Here is a 14854-nt window from a genome sequence, read left to right as displayed (position 1 = left end):
AATGGACAATGAACCACAGATTTGTGTGTCATTTTTATTTTGTGTCAAGATTTACCCTTTTCCTGTGCAATATAATAGTAACAGATGTAAAGATTAAGAGGAAAGTAGAATAAAACGAAAAACTATGTTTACATAATTTTTATTACATATTTTAGAGCTATTTACTTTCTACTGCTTGAACAATTCTTGGTGTTTAAGCCTAAATAAAACAATTTAAAAGCAGTAGAAAATTGTTTAGATTGATCCAAAGTAAGCTTGTCACACATGAATTGTAAATAAATAACTATATATACAAGGCTACCAACTTTAAGAGGTACCTCTGAGTTGAACTTTTGGAAGAATAAAATCTTACTGCAGAAATAAAATGATGCGAGCGTGGACAGGCTACCTGGATAAAGTGTTTATTTAATGAACCAAAATGGTGATAGCTGGTGCATTTATTAGATCAATGTGACGTTGAATTTGACCTGTATCCATCGGATGGAATAACCACGGTGTGTTACAATGGAATGCTACTAATGCATGTTAAATAGTCTAAGATCCGTGGGTCTCATTCTGTAACCCTAATTAAAGGTTGTTTGTCAGTAATAACCATCCTTGTGTTTTACTTGATCTCTGAGATTTTGTAATGTCATGTAAAGTTTTGTTTGTCTTGGTAGATTGTCAAATATGAACCATTCGTTTTTATATCACTGTATTCAAATAAGACCTACTCCACTTAGGCCACTCAAACAGAATGGTATATTTTATCGATTCGTGTTATTTCGTAACAAATGTTGCTTATTGCTAACAATTCTTTGACGTCTGTTGATTTGCTTGTCCATACAGCTATATAATGTTGTTCCAGTAGAGAACGTTATTTGTACCAGAAAAAGGTGTAGGTAGACTAAACTTTTTGGTTTTTGGGATCCCGGCTGGATAACTGCATGATAAACACTAAGGGTTATATGAGGATTGGGTGTGCCTTTACCCATCTTTACCATTGACTACACTTAAGGCCGCCGATTGGCCTGGATACGTCGCTGGTTTAACTTTTAAAGTACATCAGAAAAATTACGTTGTGTCAAAACACGTATACTTTACTTAGAAAATATAGAAACGCACAATATAACAGTGAGAGTGCTAAACAGTGGATTAGTAGAGCATCTTTTACACTAAATAATTGTGTGTTTTGTTATCGAAGAGCTACATCACGCTGTTTGCTGTACTCACCGAGTTGAATCAAACCCCTGATTTTAGCGTTGTAAATCCGCAGACTGAGAGAACAGTAAATAACGCTGAATGGAAACAAATAGATAATAATCACACGTTATTTAATAATAATAGCAATTATTTCACACAAATTATCTCTAACCCTACTTCTACATGTTGGAGTCAACTTTGTGCTTCAGGTGTTACAAAGCTTATGTACTTACGATTAAGTTTTATGAGCTAAGACGCGAAAGGACTAATTAAACATGAACTTTACAGCTGGGCAACATTTGTACTCTTTCAAGTAATTTTTTCCAGTATAATATACCAGTTGAGTAATGAAGTAGATATTGTCGTCCACTGGACATTGGTTACTCCAATTAGTCATATTGGACAGAGGTGCCCTTGCTGCTACCACCATCTTCATTATACACCGAGAGTAGTCGATCTTCCATTTTACTGCCAGAGGGAGACACTTGGCTTCGTCTAGGCGGATGTAGTAGTAATTATTGAGATCGGCAATAGCTGTATGGACAAGCAAATCAACAGACGTCAAATAATTGTTAGAAATAAGCAACATTTGTTACGAAATAACACGAATCGATAAAATATACCATTCTGTTTGAGTGGCCTAAGTGGAGTAGGTCTTATTTGAATACAGTGATATAAAAACGAATGGTTCATATTTGACAATCTACCATGAGAAACAGATCTTTACATGACATTACAAAATCTCAGAGATCAAGTAAAACACAAGAATGGTTATTACTGACAAACAACCTTTAGTTAGGGTTACAGAATCTCAAATAAAATGGTTATTACTGATTAAAAGCCTTCTGCCAGAGCTATAGAGTTTTAAAGAATAAGTCAGGAATATAAAATGAATATTACTGACCAACAGCTCTTTGTTAAGGTTACGAAGTCTCAAATATCAAGTATTTCTCTTTTTTTTTTTTTCTGTTGGCGGTGGGTAATACCATTTGTGGTGCTGTAAAACTTAAACTTCTAAACAAGTCTACTGTTTAAAAATCGAATTTGAAGTTAATGTTGAAATCTAAGTTGAAAGTTGAGTCGAGTCTCGCTGAGCAGGTATTTGGGTATTTATGTTAAATACCCAGGAGGGTCAGGTACATTAGACCTCTTCCTCCCTCCCGAACGTTGATAGCGTCTGTCTTTCAGGGATTTGTCTTATAATAGCTTTGGGCCAGAGTAAAAGTATAACACCATACTCAGGCCCATTTCAGGGCACAGTCCATGCATAGACGCACAAGAAAAGTTTTTTTTTCCTTTAGTTATTTCTTCCCTTTTTTTATTTTAATACATTTTCTGTATTTTTTTTCTTTTTTTTTTTTGATTTTCATTTAATATATGTATATTTTTTGTATTTTTCTCCTTTTTCTTCTTTTGTTGCTTTTCTCCATGGAGAAAATGCTACTACTACTAGTAGTAACCATAACATAAAATAAAAAAAATAAAATAAAATAAAATAAAGAATAAAAAAATAAATAATAATAATAATGAGAAAATTTAGGATCATTGAAAGAAAAACAAGGATTAAGTGTCTAGTGCAAGGTGGCGAGCTCGTGCAATATTCCTTAAATACATGTTAAAAGGGGAGAGGTATTTAGGACTATTTACATCATGTACGTGGTATCTGTCGAGATCATACATTAAGTCATTCTTATGCCAATTCTTATTGAAATATTTTAAAGAATTATGCAAGAGTCTTTCAGATATTGTGTCTATGTTTGCATACTTGTGCATGAATGTGGATGAAGTGCTACGTGGTACTTTATATGCCGAAGTTAGAACTGAATTTTGTATTCGTTGAAGTTTCTGTAAATGTGTGGGTGCTATGTTAATCCAGGCAAGTGATGCATATTCTATTATGGGTCTAATGTACGTTTTGTAGATTTTAAGTATATTGTCTGGTGATGTTCCTTGGTTTTTACCTGAAAGACTTCTTGCATAGTTTGCTCTTTTCCAGATTCGTTTCAGTATATTTTTAATATGCGGTAACCACGTTAATTTTGAATCATAGGTTAGACCTAGAAATTTAGCAGAAGTAGCAGTCAGTAAAAGTGACTCATTCATATAGAGCTTTGGTGGATCTTTTTTCAGCTTATTGAGTCTGCTGAATAATATCCTGAGTGGGCCCCATTCACATTTACTTTGCACTTTCGGTTTTCCAGGAAGTTGGACAACCAGCGAATAGTTTCCTGGGGTAAGGCCATTTCATGTAACCTATGACGCAAACCATTATGCCACACTGTGTCAAAAGCTTTCTCAATATCGAGAAAGCAAGCTACAGTGCATTCGTTTTTGTTGAAGCTGTTGGTAATTGATTCTGTAAGTCGAATCAGGTGGTCTGAGGTTTGGCGGTATTTTCGAAATCCGTTTTGAATTTCTGGTAATTTTGAATTTTCTTCTAAGTAAACTGACAGAAGATTACTAATTATCCTCTCTAATACTTTGCCAATACAACTGGTTAAGCTAATCGGGCGGTAGTTGTTTGGTTTATTCGCTGGCTTTCCTTCTTTCTGGAACATTAATATTATTGCTTCCTTCCAAGAAACGGGGATATATCCAGCTGATAGTGAGAGATTAAATAACGCTGTTAGATGTTCATATAATCTCTGAGTGCCTCGTTTTAGGAGGATAGCTTGAATACCATCTTCTCCAGGGGCTTTGTTTTTTGTGTTGTTAATAGCAGTTACGACTTCCGTTACAGTGATATCTTTAATCAGTTGATGAGTGCTCCAGTCTTTTGTTTTTTCTTGGTGTATAATAGTGTTAACTGGAAATATAGATGTGTAAATGCTTTTGTTGTGATCAATAAAGTTATTAACTGTATTATAGAAGTATCTGTTCATGTCTGGTTCATGATGTATCTTGAACGTGTTTTCTTGGTGTTTTTTAAATATCTCAGCTTTTTCTATGTTGGTGTACGCTGTTTCTCCATCCAGTTCAAGTGGTGGATATACTGTGTTTGTTGTTCCTGTATTCGTAAATCTTTTTAAGTGTGTCCAGAATTGTTTTGGATCAGTTTTGTGATTTAGTTCTGAACAGAAGGTGTCCCAGTTTTCTTGTTTTTGTTGTCGGATTAAATGTCGTATCTTATTCCTTATAGTGTTGATCTGTGTTTTAAGTGTGGGGTTGCGATTTTGTATGTACTGTCTGTCTTTTATTAAGTGTATTATGTCTTTATATGGTTGTCATGAGTGAGTTGTTGTGAAGTGTTTTTGTTTCGGTATAGAGCTGTTGGCTGCATGTTTTAGACACTCAGAGATGATATGACAGTATGCATCTATATCTGATGCGTCCGCGGCAATATGAGGTAAGGTTTGATTTAAGATAGTTTGAAAAACTGGCCAATTAGCTTTGTTGTAATTCAGTTGATATTTAACTTTAATTTTGTTTAAATGGGGGTGAGATTGAAGATACACCAAACTGGGAGGTGGTCACTGTCCAAATCGTGACCAACATGAAAGTTTACGAATTTGCGACTCATATTAGACGAACACAGGCATAGGTCCAGTATTTCACTGGTGCCGTGTGCGTACGAGATATGTGTCGGTGGTGCATCGTTTAATAAAGTCATGTTAGATTCATCCAAGAATTGAAAAAGTATATTGCCGTTTGCGTTTGTACTTCGACAGTTGAATGCTATATGTTTACTATTTAGATCGCCTGTAATAATTAGATTAGGACTGTTATTATTCAATGACTGCAAAAGATTTGCATCTAACACTGTACTAGGCGAGCAGTAGATGCCCGCCACAGTAACGTCAGTATTATTATGTGTTTTTATATTGATGACTATGGATTCGTTACTAGAAGGAATGCTAAGTTCCTGAACTATAGGTTCAGTCCTGTACAGTAATAAAATACCTCTGTTTGGATCTCTATTATCCTTCCTGTCATGTCTAATAATGGAGTAGCCGTTTAATTTGAACCGATGGTAGTTATATAGGAGAGTTTCACTAATTATAATAACATCTGGTTTTATGGAGTTTGTTGTATCTTCAATCTCATGTTTCTTGGAAGCAAGAGCACCCTGGATATTGATGTGTAAAACTGTGAAGTTATCCATGTTTAGTGGAGTTTATGATGGAGGTTAAAATTTGCGGCAAGAATTTATGTATGTTTTTCAATATGATTTTAACTTTTATGTCTGTGAGACTGTTGGTGTTTGTAGGGTTTATATATTCTGCCATAATTTCCGAGAAGGTGGAAGTTATGGCAGATGTCAGTGTGGTTTCAATCGTTGTTGGTTGTGTGTCTTGAGGTGATTTGGGTAATTCGTCTTCACATGGTGATGGTTTTTCCTGTCGGAATGATGAAGTTTTGACCACTGCAGCATAAGTGTTTGTTTGTGTAGTTGTGTTTTGTGATGCTGAAGTGGTAGGTATGGGTTCGTTAATTGTTCGTGGTGGTGGCGGCTTGTTCGTGTTGGGATTTTTAACTTCATACAAGTGTGTTTTAATGGATTTATATTTCTGGCATACTTTATAGTTAGCCATATGTTCTTCCCCACAATTGCAGCATTTGTAAGTTGAAGTTAAAGGTATTGTTTGTTTTTGAATTTCGCGCAAAGCCACACGAGGGCTATCTGCGCTAGCCGTCCCTAATTTAGCATTGTAAAACTAGAGAGAAGGCAGCTAGTCATCACCACCCACCGCCAACTTTTGGACTACAACTACTTTTATCAATGAATAGAGGGATTGACCACCACATTATAACGTCCCCATGGCTGAAAGGGCGAGCATGTTTGGTGTGATGGGGATTCGAACCCGGAACTTTCAGATTACGAGTCAAGCGCCTTAACCACTTGGTCATAGTGGGCCAAAACTAGAAGTATTCAGGAAATTGCAATGGATGCTGTTTCATTTGTTTTTTTCGGCACCTCTGAAAATTAATCATGCTAGCAGAAACGGGTGTTTGTACTAGTAATTATTAATCGTAGTATTCATACCCATATTTATTAGACACATTGCCTAGGGCCTACGAAAACTATGGGTCCATGAAAAATTTCCTTAAAAGTTAATCTTCTGTTCCTAAGCCCTACGATCGTCTTGATTCAACATTGTTTATACTTCATTGAAAAATGAAGAAAAATTATAAAAGTGAACCTTTCCTAATTTTTTTTCGGCCCAGCATGGCCAGGTGGTTAAGGCGCTTAGCTCGTAATCCGAGGGTCGCGGGTTCGAATCTCCATCACACCAAACATGCTCGCCTTTTTAGCCGTGGGGGTGTTATAACGTTACGGGCAATCCTACTATTCGTTGGTAAAAGAATAGCTCAAGAGTTGGCGGTGGGTGGTAATGATTGGCTGCTTTCCCTCTTTACACTGTTAAATTAGGGGCAGATAGCCCTCGTGTAGCTTTGCGCGAAATTAAAAAACAAACGAAACAATGGATTTTTTTTCTCCCTGTGGGAAGTACTGCACGGTAATAGTTTTGGCATTCTTTTCTTTAGTGTGTATGTGTGGTTTCTTATAGCAAAACCACATCGGGCTATCTGCTGAATCCACCTAGGGTTTTCTTTAGTCATACGCAACTCATTGCATTAAAATTAGTTAATGTACAGATTTAACAATTTTAATAAATTTTATTGATATAAATTGTATTTTTTTATATATTAAATGTTGTACTGTTTATTGAAAAAGTAACAGATAACTCCAATTTGTTAAAACCACATTTACAAATAACATCAATAAAAATATAACAAAACCCTCACGTACAGTCCAAGTGAAAGTTGTAAAGAAGGTACTTTTATTCAAAATCCTGTTCTGTTATAAAGAAATGGTTATTGCACACACGACAGTGATTTTTCTAATTATCTCGATCTTGAACACCAAAAACTTGAATTTTTTACGGATTTTTATTTGTGGTGTTTTTCAATAGATGACGCAAAGGTTTGAGTTACAAAAATAGACATACATGCTAAGTTCATCGTACTTTAATTAGTAGTGTTATGACGGGGTATAAATCTTGGGATTCACTTGTCTTCGTGGGTACCTGCTGCGAAGAAATATGAACCTCAAGTTTTATCCACCATCATAACTTGAAATTCGTCTTACCATTTTAAAATATCCGATAATATACCTGTTATGACGTGATTAGACGGACATTCACTCGGTGGATTAGTAGGAGAAAGATCTAAAACCACACCACCACTGGGATCAAGAAATGACTCCACGGTATCAGGAGTTCGACAGAGCACATAGTCCAAGTCATTTGACCTTTAAAAATACAAATAACAAAACCACGATATTTATATGTTTATATTATTTCAAACTGTCAAATATTGGTCTAAATTTAATTATTTTTATTGGAAATACTTTGGATAAAAACTTCGAAACTTATCATTTTCGACTTCACAAATGTATGTGAAAAACAGGAATATAAAACAAACCAAAAACCGGTCATGCCAGCACTCAAGCATTGATCAGTATTACAGTCGTTGAGCCAAATTTCGCTCGCTGGTGCAGAAGATCGTTTGGATAAACCTATTTGTTTCTCATTGAAGTACGATTCATGCAGATGATGATAAAGGCCATGAGTTGGTGCCTGGAAAAGTGGATAAAAACCGAAATTACGTTATGTTACACAACTTAGATTTAAAACAAAACAACCATCACTTTCTTAAAGATGCGACCTTCATCTATGTTTCTTTTGACAACTTAATGAACTAAACACCAAAATAACCCTGTGTACATAACCCTAATAATAATTCTGTCCCAGTGACGGACTTACTGCTTTATATATACTCACAACAAACTGGAGTATGGGCCTACAACTTATCTCTTATGTAAAATGAAATAAAGTTAACATCCACTATTTTATTTTATAGTACTCTACACGATATTATACATTTATTTGTTATAATATGTCTTGCTTTGCTTTTCTGACTTCCATTCTAACGGTGTTTAATTATTTGTCTCAATACACTACATGTTACGACATTTACACTTATACAGCTATTTTATACTTTCTACGAACAGGTTCTGTACAGTTTAGTTTTCATGGCCGGAAAAAAAATCTCCAAAATGATATATAGCTCACCTTTCCTGCTCTCATGTGAACTTCAATTAGTAACGATTGCTTCCGAGCTTAACTCTAACAGTGATTACATGCAATCTTCACCCAAACTGTGATAATTTCCCATTTTTACCTCAATTATCCCCGTGCTGTGCGCTTAACGGCTTTTATAAATTTGTAAAATTAGAGAAGTATCCTCGCATTTATGTTTAGTCTAAATATTTATCATGAGGAAGTGTTTGCGATGTTTCTGCGATACATGTACGCATCGTGATCAGTGGCTCAGCGGTATGTTTGCGGACTTCCAACGCTGAAAACCGGGTTTCGATACCCGCGGTGGGGAGAGCACAGATAACCCATTGTGTAGCTTTGTGCTTAATTCAAAACAACAATGCATCGTGATTTGACGAATATGTTATTTTTGGATACGTCGCATAAAATAACGCAATCTTTTGTTCTTATACAAGATTGATTAGGACCGGCATGGCCAAACACGTTTAGGCGTTCGACTCGTAATCTGAGGGTCTCGGGTTCGAATCCCGGTCGCACCAAACATGCTCGCCCTTTCAGCTGTGGGGTGTTATAATGTTACGGTCAATCCCACTATTCGTTGATAAAAGAGTAGCCCAAGAGTTGACGATGGGTGGTGATGATTAGCTGCCTTCCCTCTAGTCTTATACTGCTAAATTAAGGACGGTTTGCGCAGATAGCCCTCGAGTAGCTTTGTGCGAAATTCCAAAAACAACAACAACATAAAATGATATCGATATTTTTCTGTTAGGTGATTAGAAAACAAAAACAAAGTTTTAAAAGCTCATAAAGCCGAAGTTTTATAGTTTACAAAATTATTGTAATTCCCATTACAATTCTCAATGTACCTGAAGATATTACATGATCAATCAACAAACGACGTACGCTTTATTTTTTAAAATTTCGTTCAAACCTACACGAGCTCTAATTTAGCAATGTAAAACAAGAGTAAAGGCAGCTACTCATCACCATACACTACCAACTCTTGAAATGCTCTCTTACCGACGAATAATGGGGCTGATCGTGACATTATAACGTACCCAGGGCTAAAAGGGTGGAGATGTTTAACGAGACGATGATTTGAACTTGCCCCATTCCGGTTACGAGTCGAGCACCCTAACCACTTAGCCATACCGGACCATGTGGTGCGCAATGGAATAACCTGATCAGAATAATCGAGTAGTATGCTAATACATTATATATCTATCGCCAAAACATGATCAATTAACAAATAACATACCAAATCGCATAAAGTGAACAGCTCACTCAAGCAGTAATACATAACGTACCTAACTACACAAACAATCAGATGTGTAAGGCGTAGAAGTAGTAGAAGCAATAGCGCCCGGTCCTCAAGAGTTTTAAGTCCCCTTGATGACAAACCTAAATGTAACTTTAATAACACAATAAAACGAAAACCCTAAAACTTAAAGAGTGACAAAAAGAAATGCAAAAATAAAAGCAATGTGAATATTTTTTCAGCTGAAAAGTAAACACTCTCAAAACTCGTTAAAATAATTATAGATGTAAATATTTTGCTTGGAACATTGGAAACGCCAGCAGTCGATGGAAAATGCACAGCAGATATACATTATTCTTTGTAAGCCAGAAGATAGCGACCCGACGAGAGGTTAAGTTGGGATCTGTCCTTCACGTTGTATTTGACTTGGTTGTTTATTAATATTAATACTTATGAGGTTGTGGTTTTAACTTTTAATTCAAATAACGGTGTCAAACCAAGTATGTCTAAATGGTGGTTCCGAAATCATAAGAAAACGTGAAGTATAATTGTTCAACCGTTGTCTATCAACAAGTAAGTTCATTTTAAAAACAAGAGTGCCGAGGAAGCAGACGATACTGCAAACAGGCTTAGTCCTAATTCTCCTTGAGGTTATAACAATAATGTCGACTTAGAAAGTGTTGATAGTAAGCATAAATGTGATTTTAAAGAAGAAACTACAAAGAAGCGTGATGTTGTTGACCCAAGTGAATTTACATTAGTCCCACGTTATTATGGTATTAACTGTAATAGACGTCGAACAGAACTTCAAACTAAGGAAGTTAGGCCCCCAGTGATTAATCGTTCTAATAATTGTTCTTCCAGTTTAGTTAATAACAATTACACGTTTGAAAAAGATAATTTTTCTGATGTTATAAAGGTAGACTAAAAACGTTTTGATTTGTTTTGTTTTAAATCATGATTCATTTCAAACATCGGACTCATTCCAAAATGATATGGATGACTTAAAAAGAAGTTTCGTTCTTGTTTCCATGGCAAAATGTTAAAGCTTACGTAAAGTTATGACGGATCCGGTCGTTTTTCCCACAAAACATTAACTCGGTAACAGTGTATGAAGATAAAAACCTCGATACTGAGTACAGTCTAATACGTAAAATGTTTCAACATTTTACTTCTTCGCTATCAAGAGCGCGTATAATTCAATAAATTACCGAGTGAATATGTTATTGTATTTCGATACTGGAAGTTATCTCATTTCTTAAATATTTATTGTGTCCCATTAAATATCAGTTTTCTTTAAATACAAGAACTGTGAAAGCGTCTGGATAGTTACAGAACTTTTCATTGGGAAAAAATTCGATGGACTAAAAGAAATGGAAACAAAAATGGCCACAGCCTGGCACAGATTTAAAGTTGAGTGAGTGCCTCAAGTAAAAAGATGTAGAGTTGCGAGTGTGTAGAAAATAAAAAGGACTTATTTTTGTTATAATATCAAAGATTAATTACAGAAAAAGTGCTTTCCGCCCCATAGTAATAGAACCATTAGATACTTTAATAAATGGTAAATTTGATTTACAGTGCATAATAACTCCTACCAAAGACTTACAAAACAGATCCCTCGACGCTGTCAGAACAACTGTTATCTTTAAAAGCATGTGTGAAGTCTGAACTTTCAAAATTAAACTGTGAAAGAACTTACTTATAATAGACTTTCTACGTCATACCCGGATGTGTATGAAGCGTGACTGTTAATTTTTATACTTTCTGTCACAGTAACATTAGCAGGGCACTACTTCTCCAAATTAAAATTAACCCAAAGTTATATACGAGGTTTAAGGAAGTAAATATATTCAAACAGACTTGCCAGTCCGTCAATAAAGAATAAACGAGCCAAATGTTTAGATACAGAGGATACGGTCAAATGTTTCACAGAGAAAGAGAGTAAGAAAACTCCGCTTCTAATGAAACTATAAAGGTAAGAATGTTATTGTTTTGTAATAATTTCATTCAGTCGAACTATTTAAGTTTGGTTTATGTGAAATAAAATACTGAATAATAACTCTACGTAAAAGATTTGGAGGAGCGCTTCCTTGCCCTGGGTTGATTCCGAACCCTCATAGGCCTTACTATGTCTGATTAACAGGAGCCTAGGAACACAAAATCCTCTAACAAATACTAGTCCATTGGCCCTGAACACCTACTCCTATTTCCAATTATAACTGTTTGACCTCAGATTGTGTTTTATTCCCTCTTGGCAGATAACTACGTCATATAGATAAGGAAAACTTTTAATCTATGCAATCCCGCTTGTGAAGAATGGTACAGCTAACTCCAAAACTGTGAAAAGAGTTCGCAGACAAACAAATAACGTGAAAGTATAATATTATTCCAGTAATAAACACAGTTGTGTGTTTAAATCCTTTTAGTTTAATTGAGGAATTCTAACTAAAATAAACACATCACAAAATATTTTGATCACATTTTTTTTTTATAAACACCAAATATATTACTTAATACTATTTAATTCTAATCTATTTTTGTATTTAAATGTTTAAGACGTGATTATCAGGACCATCTGAGTGCAAAGTTCACTAAAAACATTTTTTTTCTGCTTGTGCGAAAAAAGTAATCAGTAAAGCAAAAATTGAAATTTGGCAAATGCTCAAGTCCTATATGATAAGATCTATAAAAACATTAAAGACTTTTTGTCTTTAACGAGCTATTATGAAACTACCTGATAATAAGTCATTCCTGGACTATGGGACAGTGTCGTACATGGTGACAATATTTTCCCTAAGAGTTGACAAGTGCTGTTACCAAAACTGAAACCGAAACACTGTGTCCGAAAACGGTTACACTTGGCTGCACATTGGAAGGGCTTTAACACTGTAGTTTGGTCGAAAAGAGCCTGTCCCTCATTGAGCAAGTAGCCAGTTGGTAGTGTTGGAAGGCTTCTGTAGACTCTGGTCAGAGAGTATGGAGTGAAAATAGAAAAGAAAAACACAACTGTTACAAAGGTCGAGGTGGCCGAGAACTTTATTTTACACTGAAACATTTTGCTTCGTGACCAAGTCTGATGGAGTCTTCACAAGGTGTGAAAGGTCAAAATTCATTTCATACAGTAGTTATGAAAGAGTGAACCAATGTTTTGATTGATTGTTGTCACCTAGCAACATTCTTATACAAAGTTCAGACACGAGTATTTCATGACTTCTGTCATGGAAAAAACTGTTGAGAGTTGAATAGATGCAGCTGCTAATTCCCATGCACCATACTAATTATTAACAAAAACGATATGCTTTCCTTAGTTTGGTTTGTTTTGAATTTCACGCAAAGCTACAGGAGGGCTATCTGCGCTAGTCGTCCCTAATTTAGCAGTGTAAAACTAGAAGGAAGGCAGCTAGTTATCATCACCCATCGCCAACTCTTAGTGTACTCTTTTACCAAAGAATAGTGGGATTAACCGTAACTTTATAACGACCCCACGGATGAGAGGGCTAGCACGTTTGGTGTGACTGGAATTCGAACCCGCAACCCTCAGATTACGAGTCGAGCGCCTTAACCACCAGGCTATGCCATCCTTCGAACCATAAAAATATTAAACTCTATTTTCTTTTTATTTTCTTGACTATAATGTTTCAAAGCATATAAACTAAAAATACTATACATATAATCAGGGTGTAGCCAAGGGGGGTTAAACCCCCATGGATCCAAACTTTTTAGACAAGTTTAGTTGCCACCTGTGAAGTTTCATAAAGATTCGTGATTGCATGGCAGATAATTCCACACATAACAAATGCGCAAATGGAAATTTCTAATTAAACACTCTTTTAATACAGCAAGTTTTGTCAGAACTAGAGAAATACAATCGAATATCTATTAAAGGCTCAAACGCCTGTTCGTTCTTGCCAGGACATCTGCAACACAGTTTGGTTCAACTTTAATATCACAGTGAATGTATAATGAGGCCAGGCCATTCAATCGATCTTCAGTGGTGGTATTTCTCAAATACGTTTTGAGTCTTCTGAGAGTTGAAAACGAACGCTCCACTAAGCTCGTTGACACAGGCAGCGTGGCAAATACTTTCAACAGTCTAGAAATGACTGGGAACATTTCTGCATTTCACATTGCATATGCATCTGTGACATTTTTTGGTCTGCTGTTCGCAAGTGATTCGTACTAAGTTCACCTACTGCAGCTAGTGAAATGCTGTCAATGCCAGCCTTGTATATATTAACCAACTCTTTAATTTGGTCACATTGTTGTGCTGTACTTTCTGACCGTTCTGTGGTAGATCCTTATGGTAGTAAACACATAAAGTTTGTAAGGAGAGTTTTGTGACTCTCCACTTGATGTCCATCATCAAGTTGGACAGACGGTCACATATTTGTGAAAGAAAGTGATTAACAAATGGTACAAATACAAGAATACGAAAGTACTCCTCAGGGCTAGTGGTTTGTGGGTTAGCACGGTACATCTGTGTTTTAGCGTGTCTTGGCATTATGATGTCAATTTGAAGCTCACTACACAGAATTTGAGCCTCACAGAAAATGTTAAATTCATTCACAGTATTATTTCTGAGTGAATGGATTAAATCTTCCGCTATTTCTGCATGATGCATCGCAGCACCTAAATCAATGTTCTGTTACTGCAGTAAGTTGCACAGAGGTAAACTAAAGGAAAACAATTTAGCAATGGTAAGTAGAGTGATGATGAATTCTGGCTGTGTTATAGAACACAACAATTGATTGGCTTGCGTGGCAAAATCTCTGTCTTGCCAACCTGATATGGTCTTAAGAGCATCTGCAACTGCATGGATTAATTCTTTAAGGACAATGACTGAATCATGCCTCTCAATCCACCGGCTGGAGAGAAACCTTTCAAACTTTTTTTTTTTATTCAGGTGCTTTATTCTCCACCGAAAGAGCCAAAACGTCCTTTTGTTTGGGTGTATTGAGAAAGTTTTCAATGCTAGAAATTACTCCCATTAGTTCTTTACAAGCATCAGAAATTGCCAAGTTTAGGGAATGAGCACTGCAGTGTACATAGGGTGCAAGTGGGAATTTATCAGTTATGCGTCTCTGTACACCATTGAATTTCCCATTCATAGAGGCAGCACCGTCGTACCCTTGTCCTCGCAGGTAAGCCATGTCAATACCATATTTTGTCAGATTGGTTATAATAACATCAGCCAAGTTTCTGCCTGTCACATCATAAACAGGTATAAATTGCAAAAAATCTTCTCTCATTGCAACAAAGTTTCATTGGCATGCAAATATCTAACACACAAAAAATTGTTCAATGCCTGAAACAACTGTTGTTTCATCAGCTAATATTGAGAAACACTTTG

The 14854-nt window shown here is 35.9% G+C and overlaps 1 protein-coding gene across 1 annotated transcript; it reads right to left on the bottom strand.

The window, feature by feature from the left end:
- On the bottom strand, positions 1-12629 carry LOC143239637 (uncharacterized). The gene is made up of 4 exons (XM_076480945.1): positions 12239-12629; positions 7609-7763; positions 7299-7435; positions 1-1716 (listed from the first exon to the last, which is right to left on the bottom strand). Exons 1-4 carry the CDS (start codon positions 12557-12559, stop codon positions 1448-1450), a joined length of 882 nt encoding a protein of 293 aa, XP_076337060.1. The 5' UTR covers positions 12560-12629; the 3' UTR covers positions 1-1447.
- Between the last annotated feature and the right edge of the window lie 2225 nt (positions 12630-14854).

This window comes from Tachypleus tridentatus, chromosome 13, assembly GCF_004210375.1.
Source record: "Tachypleus tridentatus isolate NWPU-2018 chromosome 13, ASM421037v1, whole genome shotgun sequence".
NCBI classification, from domain to species: Eukaryota; Metazoa; Arthropoda; class Merostomata; order Xiphosura; family Limulidae; genus Tachypleus; species Tachypleus tridentatus.
Note: the sequence above shows the minus strand (reverse complement) of the source record. Positions and strands in the feature narration are given on the sequence as shown.